The sequence below is a fragment of the Fistularia commersonii genome, chromosome 5 (genome assembly GCF_037954325.1).
Source record: "Fistularia commersonii isolate RoL2024-O1a breed Wild chromosome 5, RoL_Fcom_v1.0, whole genome shotgun sequence".
Taxonomy (NCBI): domain Eukaryota; kingdom Metazoa; phylum Chordata; class Actinopteri; order Syngnathiformes; family Fistulariidae; genus Fistularia; species Fistularia commersonii.
This window is the reverse complement of record NC_141288.1, coordinates 10,202,826-10,222,958: the sequence shown is the minus strand read 5'-3', so window position 1 is coordinate 10,222,958 and position 20,133 is coordinate 10,202,826. Positions and strand designations below refer to the sequence as shown.

The 20,133-nt window shown below is 42.2% G+C and overlaps 1 protein-coding gene across 1 annotated transcript in view; it reads right to left on the bottom strand.

The window, feature by feature from the left end:
- The window catches only part of tmem178bb (transmembrane protein 178Bb), a 169,168-nt gene extending 159,537 nt beyond the window's left edge, over window positions 1-9,631 (bottom strand). The window contains exon 1 of the mRNA XM_086146753.1: window positions 8,726-9,631. Within this exon, the coding sequence (XP_086002879.1) occupies window positions 8,726-9,107 (382 nt within the window). The 5' untranslated portion in view covers window positions 9,108-9,631. The remainder of the gene's footprint in view (window positions 1-8,725) is intronic.
- Between the last annotated feature and the right edge of the window lie 10,502 nt (window positions 9,632-20,133).

The window sequence follows — 20,133 nt, the reverse complement described above, 5'->3', positions numbered from 1 at the left end:
AAATGAATGGCTCTGAATGAGCTCTGTGTTATACCTTTATGTTTTTATCAGCATCACACTTAGCATCTTTCAGACCCAGAAACTGCACTAACACCAATTTGGAAACACCGATTTGCCTCGCTGCAAAGAAGAGAAAAAACCTGCATTGCAAAACATTTAATAGCAGAAACTTGGCGACAAACAGTAGTTTGTCCTCTGTAGGGGAAATAAAGACTTTCTGAGTCTAAATGTTGCTCTGTTGTCAAAACAGACTAACATCCTTGCTAAACTTTGATACACATACGCGGCACATTGTTACCTTCTCCATATTCTCTGCACTTTTTACCTCACATGCATTCAAAGCACATCTGCTGTTGATGTCACATTTCAACAAAAAGCTTAATAAATAATGGGTTCATGAACTGGCACACATCCAATGTCAGTCACCAACTCAGGACAACAAATCTTCTTTTTGGGGGGTTGGATTTTCAGTATGGCAAATGCATCTCATTCATAAGAAACAAAAACACTCCAGGTTAGCTTTTCCATTTGACAACACATGTCGAACTTCGGCTGACCTGAAATAGACCTGAGTTGTCTTTCAATTGAATTTGCGATGTGAGTGCAAAAAGAGTGCTCTGTTGCATTTTTAGGGGAAAGACTCTGGCAATTTGAACAAGGACTATATTGTGGAAAACCCTTAGTAACGGTGACGGAAGCAATGCCATATTCTCTTATTGGTACCGTAGTGAATGTCGATGAACTAGGAGGTGAATTCTCATATAAACAGTGTTCATCTCCATGCCTCTGTCCTCATTGACCCATCAGCATGGGGTAATTGTCCGACGCATCAGGATGACAAACCATGCAGTATATTTCCTGTGCTGATGGAGCTGAGCTGGGACAAATAACACCCCTGTAAGGAGGCATTCATGTGATCAGCGTGCTGGCTGACTGTGGGCTGGCTATTACTGCAGATGGTGGGCCATCAAGGCCGCTGAGGCATCCTCAAAGGAGGGCACAGCTGCAGCACTCACACACTTGCATTCATCCTCCTTCATCCAGCTTGGACTCAGACCAGCGCGCTCCATCACAAACCCCAGCCTTCCTGTTTTTGAAACAGCATGGCTCTGTCGCATTAGCTAATACCGACACATGAAGGGAAAAAAATATGTATCAATTTTTGTGATTAACTCTGGTGGTAAACGTTCCATCATCCTCACACAGAATCACAATTGTAGGTCGAGAATGTCTTTTCAATGCTTGAACTCAATTTAAACGAGGAATAAAACTGCCATATTTCTTAATACCATTGAAAAATGACCCTCTTATCAAGAATCAATACATCATGATTTATGATCCAAACTGTCACAGATCTGCTGTAATCATTACCAATTGATGTATTGCTTTTTTTCTGGTTATCAGATATGGGGGGCAGGAAAAAATCAATACAGCACTGAACCATGATATCATTTGTGGCAATACTGCATCAATACAAAGACGCCTACAAATGTTTTTAATAGTACATTGAAAATACCAGGAAAACTTTTGGGGGAAATAAATGATATGAATAGTTTTTTAAGTACAGTAATGTTTCATGGTGCATCGCACCATGGGGATTTTTTTATGTTTTCTTTCCAGACACTTTCCAGACACAACAGAGTGGTTCTCATGACATCCGCAAGTTCAGTCACAGACACCTTATCATCAAAATGTAAAAGGTAGCAGTAAATATTTTTACCCATTGGAGCAACTGAAAGATCCCATGTAATTGAACACCTAACATGACAGTCTGTAGTCATGCATCTATCAGAATACCACTGACAGAGAAGTACACTGTCTAAACTAGTTGATGAAACAACTTTCTGTTTTACACTGTGACAGATACCAAGAGGACTCGGTTCATATGTCTTTGAGTCCTACAGCATTTAAGTATGGTTTAGCTCTTTGTTTTCCGAATTGGGGAAAACAACAAATGGCATGATTCAAACCCACATACCTAGAGAGGCCTTAATCGAGCACCTTAGACCAGCGGTCCCAAACCTTTTTAGCACCACAAACCAGTTTAATGTCAAACAATATTTTCGCGGATAAATACATATTAATGTTAATATAATATTAATACATTATTTTCGGTGTCCAAGTGGTGAAGCAGTTTTGAGGGCTTCATTGCTTCATTGGAGCCTCAGTCGCTGCATATTATGCAGAGCGGGGTTGATGTTTGGGAATCACCAGTCAGTATAAATCCATATTTTAAGTAGGTCTCCTGGTATTGTCTGTTAAATGCAGCTTTTTATTTCTTTGTGGTGATCGGCTCCTCTTCTGTCGCCTCATTGGGCCTTTTCCCCTTTGCAAAGAAACTTTCCAAAGACATCTTATTTTTACTCATTTTGCTAGCTTGTAGGTTCAATATCAGCATGAATGTATCACATGACCCAGACAAGCATCTTGACCAGCATTAGGAGTGAGTCATAGACGGATGTAACGGAGAGAATTCAATCATTTTTCAAAGTGAAACATCGTTCAGACTCGGATAATAAAAAAAATGGAAATAATGTAAGTTATTTATTCTTGCTGTGCGGCCCGGTTCCAAACAACCTATGGACCGGTACTGGTGCGCAGCCTGCGGTTGGGGACTGCTGCCTTAGACCACTTGGCCATGCTATTTTGGTAGTTTCTCCTTGCGGCTTTTCCCTTCAGGAATCGCCACAGCGAATATACCTTCGCCACAGTGAATATATTGTCACCTTCCAACCCTATTCTATCCCCTCTCACACCAACTACCTTATCCTCTCTTATCCTCTCTCACTACGTCCATAAATCTTCTCTTTGGTCTTCCTCTAGACCTCCTGCCTGGAAACTCCAATTTCAACATCCGCCGACAGATGTATTCACTATCCCTCCTCTGAACATGACTGAACCATCTCAGTCTGGCTTCTCTGACCTACACTCCAACACTAGGATATATATCGCAATATACTAAATTGCCCAGAAGCGTGAATGAGAGGGTGAATGGTGGTTTGTGCCAATATGTAGCTCCCCAAATGGCAGGCAACCAATCCAGGGTGAACCCCGCCTCTCGCAATGACAGATAGTCTCAAGCCACCCTGAGTGCGATGATGAATGGATGAATGAACATATCGTGGCATAAATATCATACTGAAGATAAGTAACAATACTATTATCTGATTATATCACATTTTGCCACCTTGCGTGCATGAACAAAGGATTTTCTCATTAATTTCATCTCTTTAACTTTGAAATTCTGATATGGAAATATAATAAGTTGAGGTGTTACTAGACTGTAATTTGGTTTGGTCCCCAGCGAAAAAAGAACTCTCACGGTTATTCGTCGTCCAATCACAGGATATCTCCAAAGACAGACAATATTTGTAGCCAGATTACACTTCCAATTTTACTCAACAATAAAGCACTAGTCAGAGAACTTCAAAATACAAAAACTGATTAGAAACTGGTCAAAGTGGCCTCGAGGGTTCCTGCATTTTGCACCAATGACTGTGTGGCAGTTTGTTTGTAATGGATTGGTTCACTATTCAGGAAAATGCTTTACAGAACTATGCTTTCTATTAGGCAAGACTAAAGACTTTTCAAAGTTATGAACATGTTCACATATGGTTAAGTTTTGGCTCAGGCAACCACATTTTACTTCCAAGCCATCTAATAATTCTTAATTTAGGATCATCTGAAAAAAAATCAAATGTCTTCTAACTATCCAAACGTCCATGTAACATGAAGTTTTGCCTTGTGGCGTTGATTTTTTGGGAAGTGAATCCAAAGTGATGAACACACTTCTTAATGAAGTGTGTTCATCCCCAATTATACAAAATTATATAAAATGATGGGGTATAGACATATCATAGTTTTTATAACGCAGCCTCAGGGCGGCACGGGCTAGTGTCTCCCTGAGCTGGTCCCAAGCCCGGATAAATGCAGAGGGTTGCATCAGGAAGGGCATCTGGCATAAAACTTTTGCCAAAACCAAACATGCGACTCAATCATGATAACTACATCATACTGTATCGGTCGAGGCCCGGGTTAACAACAACCGCCATTAGTACCGATGACCTACAGGGAACCAATGGAAACTGGGCTACTGTAGGTCAAAGAAGGAGAGAAGGAAGGCGTGTTTGGAAGCAGAGACAAAGGTGGAAAGGCAAGAGTCTGGGACTGAGAGTAGGTACTTTGAATATTGAGACTATGACAAGAAAAGTTTGAGAACCTGGTCGACATGATGCAGAGAAGGAAAGTGGATATACTGTGTGTCCAGGAGACCAGGTGGAAAGGTAATAAGGCTTGAAGCTTAGGAGCAGGTTTTAATGTTGTTCTATCATGGTACTGACAGGAAGAGGAATGGAGTAGGAGTTATCTTGAAGGAGGACTTTGTTAGGAACGATTGGGGGTGAACAGAATATCAGACAGACTTATAAGTCTGAAACTGGAAATTGAAGGTGTGATGCTCAATGTTGTTCGTGGCTATGCCCCACAGGTGGAATGTGAGTTAGAGGAGAAGGAGAAGTTCTAGAATGAGTCACACGAAGTGATTTAGGATATCCCAAGAGATGGGAGCGGTAATTGGTGCAGACTTCAATGGACATGTTGGTGCTGGCAATAGAGTTGATGAAGAAGTAATGGGGTTAGGAACGCATAGGGACAGATGGTGGTAGATTTTGTGAAAAAGAGATGGAAATGGCTGTAATGAATACCTTTTTTTCCAAAAAAAAACAGGAACATACGATAACTTATCAGAACGGAGGTAGGAGCACGTAGGTAGACTACATCTTGTGTAGTCTAGACAAGGTAACCTGAAAGACATCAGTGACTGCAAAGTAGTTGTAGGTGGGAGTGTAGCCAGACAGCATAGGATGGTGGTTTGTAGGATGACTGGTGACAAGGAAGGTCAAGAAGAGAAAGGCAGAGCAGAGGACAAAGTGGTGGAAGCTGAAAGGGGAGGAGTGTTGTCTGGTTTTCAGCGAGGAGTTGAGAAAGGCTCTGGGTGGTCAGGGAGAACCTCCAGATGATTTGACAACAACAGCTAGTGTTATCAGTGAGACAGGTAGGAGAGTACTTGCCGTGTCATCTGGAAGGAAAGTAGATGTGGAGACTTGGTGGTGGAATGAGGAAGTGCAGGAGTATATACGGAGAAAGTGGTTAGCAAAGAAGAAGTAGGAAAACGAGAGGACTGAAGAGAACACAGGAATACAGGGACATACAATGTAAGGTAAAGATAGAGGTAACAAAGGCAAAACAAAGGGCGTACGATGACCTGTATGCTCGGCTGGACAGTAAGGAGGGAGACAATGATCTTTACAGAATGGCGAAACAGAGAGATAGAGATGGAAAGGATGTACAGCAGGTCTAAGTGATTAAGGATGGAGAGGGAAATGTCCTGACAGATGCTAGAAGAGTGATGGAATGATGGAAAGAGTACTCTGAAGAGCTGATGACTGTGGAAAAGGAAAGAGAGCAAAGGGTTAAAGAGGTTACAAACTATTGTAGACCGCAAAGTAACACAGATTAGTAAAAGTGAAGTGAGGAAGGAATTGAAGAGGATGAAGGGTGGAAAGGCAGTGGGTCCTGATTATATACCTGTGGAGGTGTGGAAGTGTCTAGGAGAGGCGGCGATAGGGTTTCTGACTAAATTATTAAACAGGATAATAGAGAGAGAGAAGATGCCTGAAGAATGGGGACAAAGTGTGATGATGCCCGTTTTTAAGAATAAGGGGGAATGTGCAGAATTGTGGCAACTATAGAAGGATAAAGTTGATGAGACATACAATGAAGTTATGGCAAAGAGTAGTGGAAACTATATTGAGAGCAGAAGTCAGCATTTGTGAACAGCAGTATGGCTTAATGCTTAGAAAGAGTACTACAGATGCAGTATTTGCTTTGAGAATGCTAATAGAAAAGTACACAGAAGGCCAGATGGAGCTGCATTGTGTTTTTGTAGACCTAGAAAAAGCACATGACAGGGTGCCAAGAGAGGAGCTCTGGTATTGTATGAGGAAGTCTGGAATGGCAGGAAAGTATATTAGACTAGTGCAGGCCATGTATGTTAACTATGAGACAGTGGAACGATGTGCCTTAAGGGTAACAGAGATGTTCAAGGTTGAGGTGGAACTCCATCAGAGATCAGCTCTGAGCCCCTTCTTGTTTGCAGTGGTGATGGACAGGCTGACAGATGAGGTTAGGCAGGAATCGCCATGGACCATGATGTTTACAGACGACATTGTGATCAGTAGTGAGAGCAGGGAACAGGTTGAGGAAAATCTAGAGAGGTGGAGGTATGCGCTGGAAAGGAGAGGAATGAAAGTTAATCGCAGCAAGATAGAGTATATGTGTGTGAATGAGAGGAACTCGGGTGGAACGGTGAGGCTAAGGGAGTGGAGATCAAGACGTTGGAGGATTTCATGTACTTGGGGTCAACAGTCCAGAGCCACGGAGTGTGTGAAAAAGAAGTGAAGAGACAGGTTCAAGCAGGTTGTACTGTGTGATAAAAGACTATAAGCTAGAATGAAAGGAAAGGTGTTCAAGACAGTGGTGAGACAGTAATGCTCTATGGACAAGAAACAGTTACAATGACCAAAAGACAGGAGGCAGAGCTAGAGGTCGAAGATGTTGAGGTTCTCTTTGGGAGTGGCCAGGATGGATAGGATCAGGAATGAGTCTATCAGAGGAACAGTACATGTTAGATGTTTTGGAGAGAAGGTCAGAGAAGCCGGACCGAGTCACAATACAATCTGTCACGATACGATCCCATACAAATATTACAATTCACATCAGGTGATCATAGCCACCTGACTCAATCAAATCACTTTAATATTAGTCAGGGAAATGTAATCATCTCACTTTAAAGTGATAAAATAATTCATATTTAGCAACTTCAAATAATAACCTGGGATTACAACAAGGGCTAGATTTCAAAGTAAAAGAATCAATGACAGTTTATTCTGGGGTTTCAGGTTTTTAATAGCCACATGGGGTTATTGGCAAGGAACATCATTACATTGATTGCCGTCACTGTATTGTGTCCCACAAGCTGTTTTTGCAAAAACTCAACATCTATCGGACATCTTAGATATATGCTGCGTCCGGACAGCATTAGAAAATTATTCTAAATGCTGTCCGGACGTTAATGAAAGCCAAAATACATTGATTTTTTTTTTTTTTTTTTTTTTTTTTTAATAGAAATCCATCATGACTATTTTCAGTTTCAATACTTGGATTTTTTTCTGGCAGAACTCCTTTTAAATGTATACACAGAGAAAGTAACCAATTCAGTATATCCCTATCCAAGATATCTCTTCAAGAAAGCTGATCTGTGTACCTTAGTAGTTTCATTATGATGACAAATCTGTGCATTACCCATTAAAGAAAAGGTCTGTTTTCATAACCAAAATCATTAATCTGGAGTTATGTATTATTTTTCCTATTAAACTGTGGTGTACACTTTTCATCAAATAAAAAAAAGAAAAAATGCATGAAAGAAACACATTTGATTTTTTTTCTAAATGAGAAGTCTCTTCCACCATCCCCTGTCACTTTGTAACATCATTACATGGAAAGCTATCATTTATGTGTATTTTTTCATGTTTCTTGTGGTTTTGTAAAATTCTTCCATGGTTTGGTGGGTGCACTGTCAAGTGGAGTAATGCCAATTTTAGGTAGACTTGTACCAATTTTGGTGTGGTTTGGTGGTATTTCCACATGAATAGAAATAATTTTCAATTTGCAACAAGAGTTGGAATATATAATGGCAGTTTATACAGTCAATCTAAATCGGCGACTTGTGTTTGCATTTAGGCATTTCAAAAATATGGAAAATATGGATGCCTCTTTTTCTGCAAGGGAGTCTAATATCAGCCAGCATAGTGGCATATCACTGTTATTTACCGTTAAATATGGCCTTCAGCTACAAAAATCCGATATTGGTTAAGGTCTATTTATTGCTATGGCAGTGGACTTCGGGTACAGGGCAGTGACTTATAGCCACCCTCCAGGTACTTGCGGATGAATCGATGCCTCCCAGACCATTACAGGATCTAAAATAATGCACTGGATGACTGAAATCATTAAAATAATCTGTTTGTTGTTTTTTTATTTGGGGGTATAAAAAGGGACGTCCTCATATCTGAACTCCTGGACTGTTGAGAGGAAGCTTTCAGTGCCTACCGCCACCACACCATCTACTATCAACCTCCTCCTGACTCCCAGAGCCAGATCTGGCAAGCCAATACACACGGAAACTATTATGTCATGACTGAAGGGAGGGGATGTGAACATAAACACACACATACATTAACACACCATTGAGACTCCGACCAGAGCCGAGAACGCACTCCGTCCCTCTTGCAGAAATGAACCTTGACAACAAGCAGACCGAACACACACACACACACACACACACACAGAGAGAGAGAGAGAGAGAGAGAGAGAGAGAGAGAGAGAGAGAGAGAGAGAGAGAGAGAGAGAGAGAGAGAGAGAGAGAGAGAGAGAGAGAGAAGACAGAGACAGAGAGCACATGCTTCCATATGAAAGGGGAAATAGCTCGATGCCCTTGCTCGCCCTCTGGTCCCTCTGGTCAGAGGAACCCGGGCTCATTGATCTCCCCCTGATAAACGCCAGTCCAGTACCGGCGGACAGCTTGATCCCCCCCCCCCCCCACACACACACACACACACACACACACACACATACACAGCCCGCGGGGTTTTGTTTACGTCCCTACCTTTTCGGATGAGATCTTCGATTTCCTGATCGAAGCCCAGCCGATGGCATTTCCTCCAGAGCCCCATGTTGGTGGAGTTGTACTGCCGGTTACACTCGACCGCGGCGCTCATAGCGAACAGCTGCCGCCGATTCCGGGCCAGCAGCATCTTCTCCTCCCAGCGGGGCAGGCTGCTCCGGCTCGCCCGCAGCGGCAGGCTGTTGTTGGGGATGTAGATGAAGCCCGGGTCCTTGCGGCGGCTGGAGAAACTCCGGCATCGGTCCCGGTACCTCCTGGCGTCGGTCTCGTACCAGTGATCGGAGCACATCGCCACGGCCAGCATGCCAAGGGCGCAGAGAGACAGAGAGAGCCCGGCGTAGAGCAGCAACTTCCCGGCAGCCATGCTCGCTTTTCAGTCACAGCCGCATCAGCACCTCGACGGAAGGACAGCTCCTCTGCGACTTCCCGCGGGCTCAGCTGGCATCACCCCCGGAGAGCAGCATCTGGGAGCGGGGGATCAGGAGCGGGCGTGCGTGGTGAAAAGCTCTTCGTTTTTGGGAGGTGGGGGGGTTGCGATAAATAGATAGGGGTGGGGGCGATCGAAGATGAAAAGAAACGATAATCCGCGCGTTCTGGTGGACGTTATCTCTGTCTCTCTTCCCCTCCTCTCTTCTCAACCCTCTCTCTCTCTCTCTCTCCCTCTGTTGGGGTCGATCTCCCTTGTGCGCGTCTCAGTCAGCAATCTCGGATCATCATCGCCTCTCCGCAAGGGTCACAGACGCACCGCTCCGAGCCGGGCTCTACCAGGCAGCGTTTAGCACATAGCATAAAAACCCCCCCTCCTCCTCCTCCTCCTCTTCCTCCTCCTCCTCCACTGACGGCTGCTGCACCCACCAAAACCGCGGCGTGGACATAAGAGGGGAGGAAATGGGGAGGTCCGACGTTTGAAACCCAAGCCTGTGGAGGGGGGGGGGTAAAATAAATAAACAAACAAACAAAAACAATGGTGAGCGTCTGGATGGCGAAGAGAATCTATGAGAGAAAAGCGGCGGGAGAGGAGCGGGTTGAGTCAGCAGCCTCCACCCCGCCCCCGCCCCCATTGGCACGTCTGACGGGATGATGGCAGCTGCTCCGGTGGGGCCTGCCCACCGACCGGTCGACCCCCACCTGTCTGGAGGAAGTTACAGTAAATCACATCAAGGCTCCATCACCTTCGAGGTGGCAACATTATTTCGATTTGATATCCCTTTTATTTATCATGTAATTTGTATCGTCGTTCTCTACAAATGAATATCAAAACATGGTGATATTATAAATGAAGAGATGTGAAAGAGGAGCATTGTAAACAAATGCTCTTCTTGTATTCCTTTCAGCTGCTCCCTTCAGGGATCACCAAAGGGAATCATCTCCCTCTATCTAACCCTATTCTCTATATCCTCTTCTCTCACATCAACTAACTCCACGTCCTCTTTTACTCCATCCATAAATCTTCTTTTTGGTCTTCCTCCAGGGAGTTGAGATAAAGAAGGTGAAGGATTTTCTGAAGTTTGTGTCAACAGTCCAGACTGGAAAAGAGGTGAGAATATGTGTTTAAGCAGGTCAGAACAGGTGGAGAAAAATCTCAGGGGTAACGTGTGATAAAAAGAGTATAAGCCACAATGCGAGGAAAGGTGTACCACAGTGGTAAGACCCAGCAGTGCTGTATGGTTTGGAGACTGTGGCATTGAGGAAAGAGGTGGAGCAGAGTAGATTTTGAGGTTCTCTATTGGAGTGATGAGGATGGAAAGGATCAGGAGAGAGGCCATCAGAGTAACAACACATGTTAATTGTTTTGGAGACAAATCCAGAGAAGCCAGACTGAGATGCTCAGGTCAGAGGAGGTTAGACTATGGAGGAATACGTAGTGGAAAATATTGATAGAAAGATGCTGGGGTTGGGACTGCCAGGCAGGAGGCCTAGAGGAAGACCAAGGTGAAGGTTTATGGACGTAGTGAAACAGGACATGAAGTTAGCTGGTGTGAGAAAAGTGGAGATATAGAGAAGAGGGTTAGATGGAGGAGGTTGATTCACTGTGGCAGCCCCTGAAGGGAGCAGCCGGAAGTAAAAGAAAAAGGTCTTTCTTTAGGCTCCCTGGCTGGCAGTTCTAACCTCGCTGTTCTTCTACTTATATAATCATAATCCCATCTGTACATGACCAAACCATGTCAGTTCGACTTCATCTTCACAACATCTAACATGTACTGTCCCTCCGATGGACTCATTCCTGATCCCATCTATCTTTGTCAGTCCTAAAGAGAACCACAGCATATTCGCCTTCGTTAACTCCAGCTCTGCTTTCTGTCTCTTCCTCAGTACCACTGTCTCTAAACCATACAGCCTCGCTGGTCTCACTACTATAAATAAGCGCTGTAAACATGCTTTTGTGTGCATTTGGAATTATTCTAAATCTGGCAAGTGAGCAAAGGATTGTAATATGAAACATTTAGAAACAATGCTTTTGAAAGTGACTGTGTTAATCAGGGGGATGTATGAGGAAAAGGTAGTTTTAACACACACACACACACACACACACACACACACACACACACACACACACACACACACACACACACACAAACATACTGTATGAATGGAAATTCAAAGTTCTATATGAAATATAACACACACACACACACAAACACACACTCACACATATATATATATATAATACAATTATTTTTATAGCACATTTGAAAATGGAGATACAAATGCTTTGAAATAGAAAATTAAAATTAAATAAAAGAAGCCAGGTCTTATGAATATGCCCAATGGAGATGACAGCAGATCACCGACACAGTTAGGACCCTGCGCATTCAGCACTTTAAAAAGCGGGAAAACCTTGAAATCAATTGCAGGGCCACTTGAAGCCACTGCAGACCTATGAAGATTGTTGCCACACAGTCATCTTTTAGGAGTTCAACAACTTTGACCTTTGGATTTCTTGACTCCCTTTCTTTCTAGGACATCATGTGCATAGTATCAGTAGTCACAAGTCATACAATTGATCTACCAATTAAAATCTATATTTTTTATGGATCCTTTGTCCACAGGCTTACTATAATAGGAGACCCAATAGGAGATCCCTGGTAAAACCCTTGTGAGAAGTGCTAAGTAAGAGGACACTTGGTCAATCAGTACTGGCCAAATCACCAGTATCGTCAGTTTTGTTTTAAAACATTTATTTCATTTCTTGCTACTATCTGTTGATCCTTGGTCTCAGAACAGTGCCCACTGCTGGAAAGGTCAAGGGGACACTGACCTCCTACCAACTCTATCACTGCTGCCTCTGCCAAGCCCCAAAACGACAGTCCAAGGTGATTACAGGTCAATAATGGAGTTTCAGCCATTTTCATTGGCTCCAAATTGGCAAAACTGGCCCATGACCTGCCCAGCCTTGGGAAACAGCCCCTGACAATTAAAGATTCCAAACATAAGTCTCTAAGCCAATTTCACTGTACTCCTATTGTATTTCTATTCACATTCAGCAGGTGATCCCTAGGGAGGTGGTATCTCAGAGTGAATATATGAAAGAAAATGGAGGAATATATACATTCTGCAGGGATTCCTCTGTGAATGTGGAGAAATTTTATGCCCACGGGGCATGGAGGGGTTCTGATAGTTGTGCTGCTTTATCTGATCTGATATTCTAATCCTAGAGGAAATTGAATATAGAAATCTTGCCCTCCTTGAGGTCATCATTTTCATACATATTATCCAAAGTATTGACACTGTATTTGTTATGCTGTATGTGCAATTATTAGGCAAGTGATTATTTTGAACTTATCATAATTTTGTCCATAATTTTCAACTCCAAGCTGTATGAACTTGGAAACTAATTGGATTTAATGCATATAAGGTCATGTGTATTTGTGTAACGAGGGAGGCTGTGGCTTAAGGAGATCAACACCCTATATCAAGTTGTGCATGATTATTACACAGATTCCTTTTCAGGAAAAATAGGCCAAAAAAGAGATTAAACTGACTCTAAAAAGTAAAAAAAAATCAAAAAGTTTTTCAGAGGGATGCAGCACTCTCGAAATATCTAAGATATTGAGGCATGAACACAGAACCAACAAAGGTTTTGTTGCAAATAGTCAACAGGGTCGCAAGAAACGTGTCAAGAAGAAAAGACACAAATTAACCGCCAAACATTTGAGAAGAATCAAACATGAAGCTACCAGGAACCCATTATATGCCAGTGCTGCCATATTCCACAACTGCAACCTACCTGGAGTGCCAAGAAGTACAAGAGGTTCAGTTCTCAGGGACATGGCCAGGTTAAGAAAGGCTGACACCCGGCCACCTCTGAACAAGACACATACATTGAAATATTAAGAACGGGCCAAGAAATATCTGAAGATAGATTTTGTGGACTGGTGAGATGGATGGGCCCGTGGTTGGATCAGTAACTGACAAAGGACTCAGATGCCAGCAAGGCGGAGGTGGGGCACTGGTATTGGCATGCATTATTAAAGATGAGCAAGTTGGACCTTTTTGGGTTGAAAATGGACACAAAATCAACTCTCAGGCCTACTGCCAATTTTTAGGAGAGACTTTCTCTAAGCAGTGTCTTTAAACTAATGACACGACCTCCTTCTCCACGTGACTTAAACCCTATTGAGAACTTTTGTGCCCTTCTTAAGCAGAAAATTTACAGTGACGGTAAACAGTACACCTCTCTGAACAGTGTCTGGGAGCTGTGGTAGTGGCTGCACAAAAAGGTTATTCTGCCCAGATCAAGAAACTGACTCCGTGAATGGAAAGCTTGGGACTTCTATCGAAAAGAAGGGTGGCTATATTTGTTGCTGAGGTTTTCTTGTTGATTTTTTTTTTTATTTTACACCTCTCTGAATGGTGTCTGGGAGGCTTTGGTAGATTTTCTTACCAAATCAAGAAACTGACTGACTGCATGAATGAAAGGCTTGAGACTGTCATCAGAATGAAGGGCGGCTCTATTGGTCACTGAGGGTTTTTTTTTTTTTTTTGAGAAATGTTTATTTGTAAATTTTGAGTTTGTTTATTATTCTCCCCTTAACAGGTGAAAATAAGCAAGTGAGGTGGGAAAATCTTTGTTTTTCATTTAGTTGCATAATAATTCTGCACACTAATAGTTGCCTAATAATGGTGTACATAAAGATATTCTCTTAAGAAAGCCAAAATTTCACTTTTACTACTTAAATGTTCAGGTTTGAGGGTTTGTTAACATTTTGAATTGACCAGGAGCACCATAGTTGTACAATAACAAAATTAATCCTCAAAAATATAACTTGCCAATAATTGTGCACATAAGTGTAGTTCAGTTGTCTGGAGAATAAAGGCTTTGATGGGAATGTAGTGTGTACTCCAGTGTTGTAGTGCTATTGTCAATCCAACTGTTGTGGAGGTGTCCTAATGCTGTGAAACTGCAGTGTTGTTGATGCTGCTGTCCTAATGTTGTGGTTTTGTTGCTGCTCCTGTCCTTGAAGGAGACTTAGGGTCGCAGTTTAAGTGGTGTCATTTTCATTTTTGCTTGGTCCTGTTGTGGTTGATCGCTAATATTGTTCTAGATGGTGGGTCTTAATGGTGTGGTTTTACAGTCTATGCTGCTGTTGTGGGTTCTTAAAAGTTTTGGGGGGGGTTAAACTACAGTTATTTTGCTGGTATGGGGTCTTAAATTTGTGTATATTCAGTGTAAAACGCTTTGGAACCACAAGGTGATAAAATAGGCAAATAACTGGAGACCATTTAAAATTGTAGCATACAGCAAGTATCGTGTTTCTCTTGTGGTCAAAATACTGTTGCAGTTTCAATTCTGTTAAAACGTGTTGTTGTGTTGCCAGCTGTTCACCATCTCTGTCAAATAAACAAACTGATGATTGAACAGATAAAGATAGAAGATTCTCCTGAGAACATTTAAGGACATGCATGCCACCCGTGCAGTTAATGGAAAAAGGGACAAAGATAGAGTTTGCGTCAATCTGAGAAAAGGACATGGCACCCACACATTGGTCTTGGAAGACAAGTTGAGGACAATGATAGACTCACAACCTATTCTTTTAGTCTTTTCTCACAATTTGTGAAAAACTTCCACCACAACACAAGAGGCAAATATTGTGGAACCAGGAATATAGCAGAGGTAAATTTATAGAACTTACACGTCCAATGTTTCACACACTGGAACTTATTCTCCACTACAAGCTGCCAGGAATGTAACTGGCATTTCAAACTCAAACTGTAAAAGAAGTTATTTTTCAATGGGTAAAAATTGACATTTCCAATCAAATATATACAGTATATCTATAGCATGTAGGTGGCATATACAATCAGGCTGATCAATTTGTGTCTGAGTCACACACTTCCACATTTGTATTTCCTGGATCTTATGAGTGTCACTGCATGTTTTTGTCAGCATCAGAGTTTCTTAAGATCCTCACAGCGGACCATCCATTGCCTGTCACAGAGTTTGCACTAGTCTTTTCCTCCAGCAGCACGACTGTCACTGTCAGAGGCTGCCTAGTTGAAAAGAAAGAATGTGCACATTTTTTTTATTTTTCATTTGGAATTATACAGTATGATTATGGGAAGATGTCAAGTTATTTGCAGGATTTTAGTTAAGAACGAAGTCAGGAGTCATTAATGTTAAAGTCTGTTGAACTGTTTGTTGCCTCTGACTTCACACATGAGAGGACAACTCCAGAGCTCTCATTACAGTTAAAAATAACACTTAACCAAGTCAAATATTGATAGAAGCTGATCCAATGGACAATTCCTCTTCTGCTGCCTCCAAGTGGCCAAAAGGACCAATTGACTTGAGACAAACATGAGGCTTAAAGAATGTCAGCATCACAGCTATCTACCTGATACATTTAATTACCTTGCAAGTTATTGCTGTACTGCATTACATCATGTAAAGGTGTTATCTTCAGCTCTGCAGGTAAATGACCAAATAAGGTTCAATGAGTCCCTTAAATGCTACATAAGAAATTAGCATAAGACTCACATCCAATAAATATGTCATAATATCACAGAATGATGCATTAATAATGCCAGTACTGTAAATAAATAAACCTTTTGGGTAAACCTTAAGTGACAGTAATTACTTGAATTTAATTTTGTCTAATTGTTTTGTCAGGTAGTAGTTTGCACATATATGCCTGGAATAAACACTCAACACGATCGACTGCCACATGATGTCACTGCTTACCGCTCACCCTCTTGGACTTGGACTGTTGCGTTCACATCTAACATGACAGAAGCCTGGACATCAAGATTTACAGGAAACTACTGGACATCAACTAGGATCTACTTTGACTCACACCATCCCCTTGAGCACAAACTGGGGGTAATCAGAACTCTACACCACTGGGTCAAGAACATCCCATCAACCGCCAAAGGAAGCGAGACTGAGGTACAACACATGAGGAAAGCCTTGATATCCTGTGGCTATCCTTCATTGGGCCTTCGCCAAATCAGAAACCGCCAGATGCAGGAACGTAGAACAGGAGGAAGACAAGAACAAATGAAAGAATATTGTCATACCATATGTTGCTGATGTTTCGGAAAATCTCCAAAGGGTGTTCCACAAACACCATACCAGCACATTTCAAACTCCACAACATCCTGAGGCAAAAACCAGTGCACCCAAAGGACAGAAAAATCAGACACAAGATAGAGAATGTGGTGTATGCTGTCACTTGCACTGAGGATTGTGATGATATCTACATAGGAGAGACCAAACACCCACTGCACAAAAGCATGGCCCAACACAGGAGAGCCACCACTTCAGGACAGGACTCCGCATTCCACCTACACCTGAAGGACAAGGGTCAAGAGGGCAATGTCCATATCCTGGCGAGATGAAAGATGGTTCAAGGTAGGAGTCAAATAAGCCATCTCTGTCAAAACAGAAAAACCATCTCTGAACAGAGGAGGGGGACTCAGACACAACTTTCACAAACATACAACGCTGTACTGGGATCAATACCAAGAGGGATTTGCGCACATGGACTAGGCCCTTCTGCACCCGCCAAAACACCAGAAAAGACCCACCGCCAGAACCAGCCCACGGTAACGTCCTCATGAGCTTCATTTCATGTGATCCAACAGGTTTCACTCCTTTGTTTAGCTTTACCTATTCACATTTCAGTCCAGGTAGTCCCACTGACTTGCTTTTTTTGGTCCATCTAACGACACCCTCCATTAGCATAACAACCCCTTTACACCTAGTTTCTGCAGATAAACGCATTCATTTACACAACAAGCCACCATAACCTAGACCCGAGCAATTATATTCGGAAACTCCCCATAGGTCATTAGAATTAAAGAGGCCTCTCAGATGAGGGTTGAAACGTCTTCAAGTGAAAAAATTCAAGTCAAATGCAAGTTGACAAGACAGGAAAATTTTGACAAGAATTCACCTGGAATAAAGGCAAAGACAAATATTGTTTTCCTTTAAAACAAAGGGGAAAAAAACATGTATATGCACACATACATATACAGTATGAATAAATATAAGAAGAAAAATTACAATTTTAACAAAAAAAAAACATTTCTTTTGAGACTTTGCAGGCTAATGTTTCTTTAAAGGATAAAGGTGGAGAAAAAAACAAAAATAATCTTTGAGTGTTAATTTCCACAATTACATATTTAGCACTTTCAAAGAAAATATATTTGGAACACAGTAATGTGTGTTTTCTTAAAGGCAACTCTGCAGTATGATACTGAACCTGGTGTTTTTCACTACTTATTCTTTTCCTTTCGACATTCCCCTTCAGGGGTCACCATAGCGAATCAACCTTCTCCATCTAACCCTATTCTCTGTATCCTCCTCTCTCACACCAACTATTGATATCTTCTTCCACTATGTCCATAAATCTTCTCTTCGGTCTTCCTCAAGACCTCCTGCCTGGCAGCTCCAATTCCAGAATCCGTCTACCAATTTTTCACTATCCCTCCTCTGTACACAACTGAACCATCTCGATCTGGCTTCTCTGACCTTCTCTCCACAACATCTAACATGTGATGTCCCTCTGATAGACTCATTCCTGATCCTATCCATCCTGGTCGCATGCAAAGAGAACCTCAACATCTTCATCTCTGAGACCTCCTGCTCTGCCTCCTATCTTTTCGCCATTGTCACTGTGTCTGGATCCATACAGTATCGCTGGTCTCACCACTGTCTTGTTCACCTTTCCTTTAATTCTGGCTGATAGTCTTTTATCACATAGTACCCCTGACACTTTTCTCCACCCATTCCAACCTGCTTGAACCCATCTCTTCACCTCTTCCACATTATTCGTTGCTCTGGACTGTTGACCCTCAAAACTTGGAATCCACCAACTTCCATCGCACTCGGGTTCCTCTCACTCTCACACACATATACTGTCTTGCTGTGAGAAACCTTCATTCCTCTCCTTTTTCCGGGGCAATGTACAGTTATCTATGGTGTTTTCACAACTGAAACTTTGAAAATATCATTTTCTTCGTAAATGGCGACCTCTGGCGTTTTAATATTGTAAAGACAGCAGTCAGCTAAGCTTTATAACACTGACGTGACTAAAATCGATATCAGTCAGGCTTCTTCTAATAAGCTATGGTTGGTGGTCCGGGGGGTTGCATCATTTGCAAACCTATCTGAAACATTTAAAAATGACATCATGTCTGTAATCTGCAACTCCTCCAGTTGTGAATATCTCCCTTAAAAAATACTCAGATAATACTCCACACTTTCAAGAGACAGTCTTCAAAACTGAGAATTTTTTTTAAGAATAAGGGGGATGTGAAGAATTGCAGCAACTATAGAGGATAAAGTTGATGAGCCATACAATGAAGTTATGACAAAGAGTAGTGGAAACTAGACTGCGAGCAGAAGTCAGCATTTGTGAACAGCAGTATGGCTTCATGCCGAGAAAGAGTACAAGAGATGCAGTATTTGCATTGAGACTGCTAAAAGAGAAGTACAGAGAAGGTCAGAGGAAGCTGCATTGTGTTTTTGTAGACCTTGAAAAAGCATATAATAGGGTGCCAAGAAAGGAACTCTGGTATTGTATTTGGAAATCTGGAGTGGCAGAGAAGTATGATAGACGGGTGCAGTACATGTATGTTAGCTGTGAGACAGTGGTGCAATGTGCTGTAGGGGTAACAGAAACGTTCAAGGTGGAGGTGGGTCTTCATCAGGGATCAGCTCTGAGCCCCTTCTTGTTTGGACTGGTGATGGACAGGCTGACAGATGAGGTTAGGCAGGAATTGCCATGGACCATGATGTTTGCAGATGATATTGTGATCAGTAGCGAGAGCAGGGAACAGGTTGAGGAAAATCTAGAGAGGGGCAGGTATGCGCTTGAAATGAGAGGAATGAAGGTTTGTCGCAACAAGACAGAGTATATGTGTGTGAATGAGAGGAACCCGGTTGGAACGGTGAGGCTATAGGGAGTGGAGATCAAGACCTTGGAGGATTTCAGGTACTTGGGGTCAACAGTCCAGAGCAATGGAGAGTGTGGAAAAGAGGTGAAGAGACAGATTCAAGCAGGTTGGAATGGGTGGAGAAAAGTATCAGGGGTACTATGTGATAAAAGACTATAAGTTAGACTGAAAGGAAAGATGTACGAGACAGTGGTGAGACTAGTGATGCTGTATGGCCTAGAATCAGTTACAATGACCAAAAGACAGGAGGCAGAGCTATTAGATGGACACCATATGTTAGATGTTTTGGAGAGAAGGTAAGAGAAGCCAGACTGAGATGATTCGGTCATGTACAGAGGAAGAATAGTGAATATATTGGATGCTGGAATTGGAGCTGCCAGGGAGGTCTTGAGGAAGACCAAAGAGAAGATTTATGGACATAGTGAGAGAGGATATGAAGGTAGAGAAGGTCAGATGGAGAAGATTGATTTGTGGTGACCCCTGGAGGGAAAAGCCGAAAGGAAAAGAAGAAGAAGAGGATACCATGTGTTTTATCACGCGCCTTAGGTATGAAACAGACCTGTTCATTGATATTGCGCCTCATAATGCAGTGTGCTTTATGGTCCGCAAAAACAGTAGGTTATTTGAACATTGAAAACATAAATAACGAAGGAGATAAAATTCCAGTGACAAAATTGGTAAAAATAAATATTGTTCAAATATAATTTGGCTATTGCTTAGATCTATGTACTGTTATGGATCACTGTGTCGCCTAGACAAATCCTTGTGTACTGTAGCGAGACATGAATGTTGTGGTTTATGTTGATGCTTGTTTTCTGTGTGATTTTGGGTTTGCTGGGCATGATGTGGGTATTGTTTTGGGTGCAATGAATTCTGAGGTTTTTTACCTGTAATTGAGCAGTTAGTTATATTGCAGGCTCGTGTGGCATCCATTGCTCATTTAACAGACATTTTACCATCACCCAAGTATTTCCCTGACTAAAACGCTA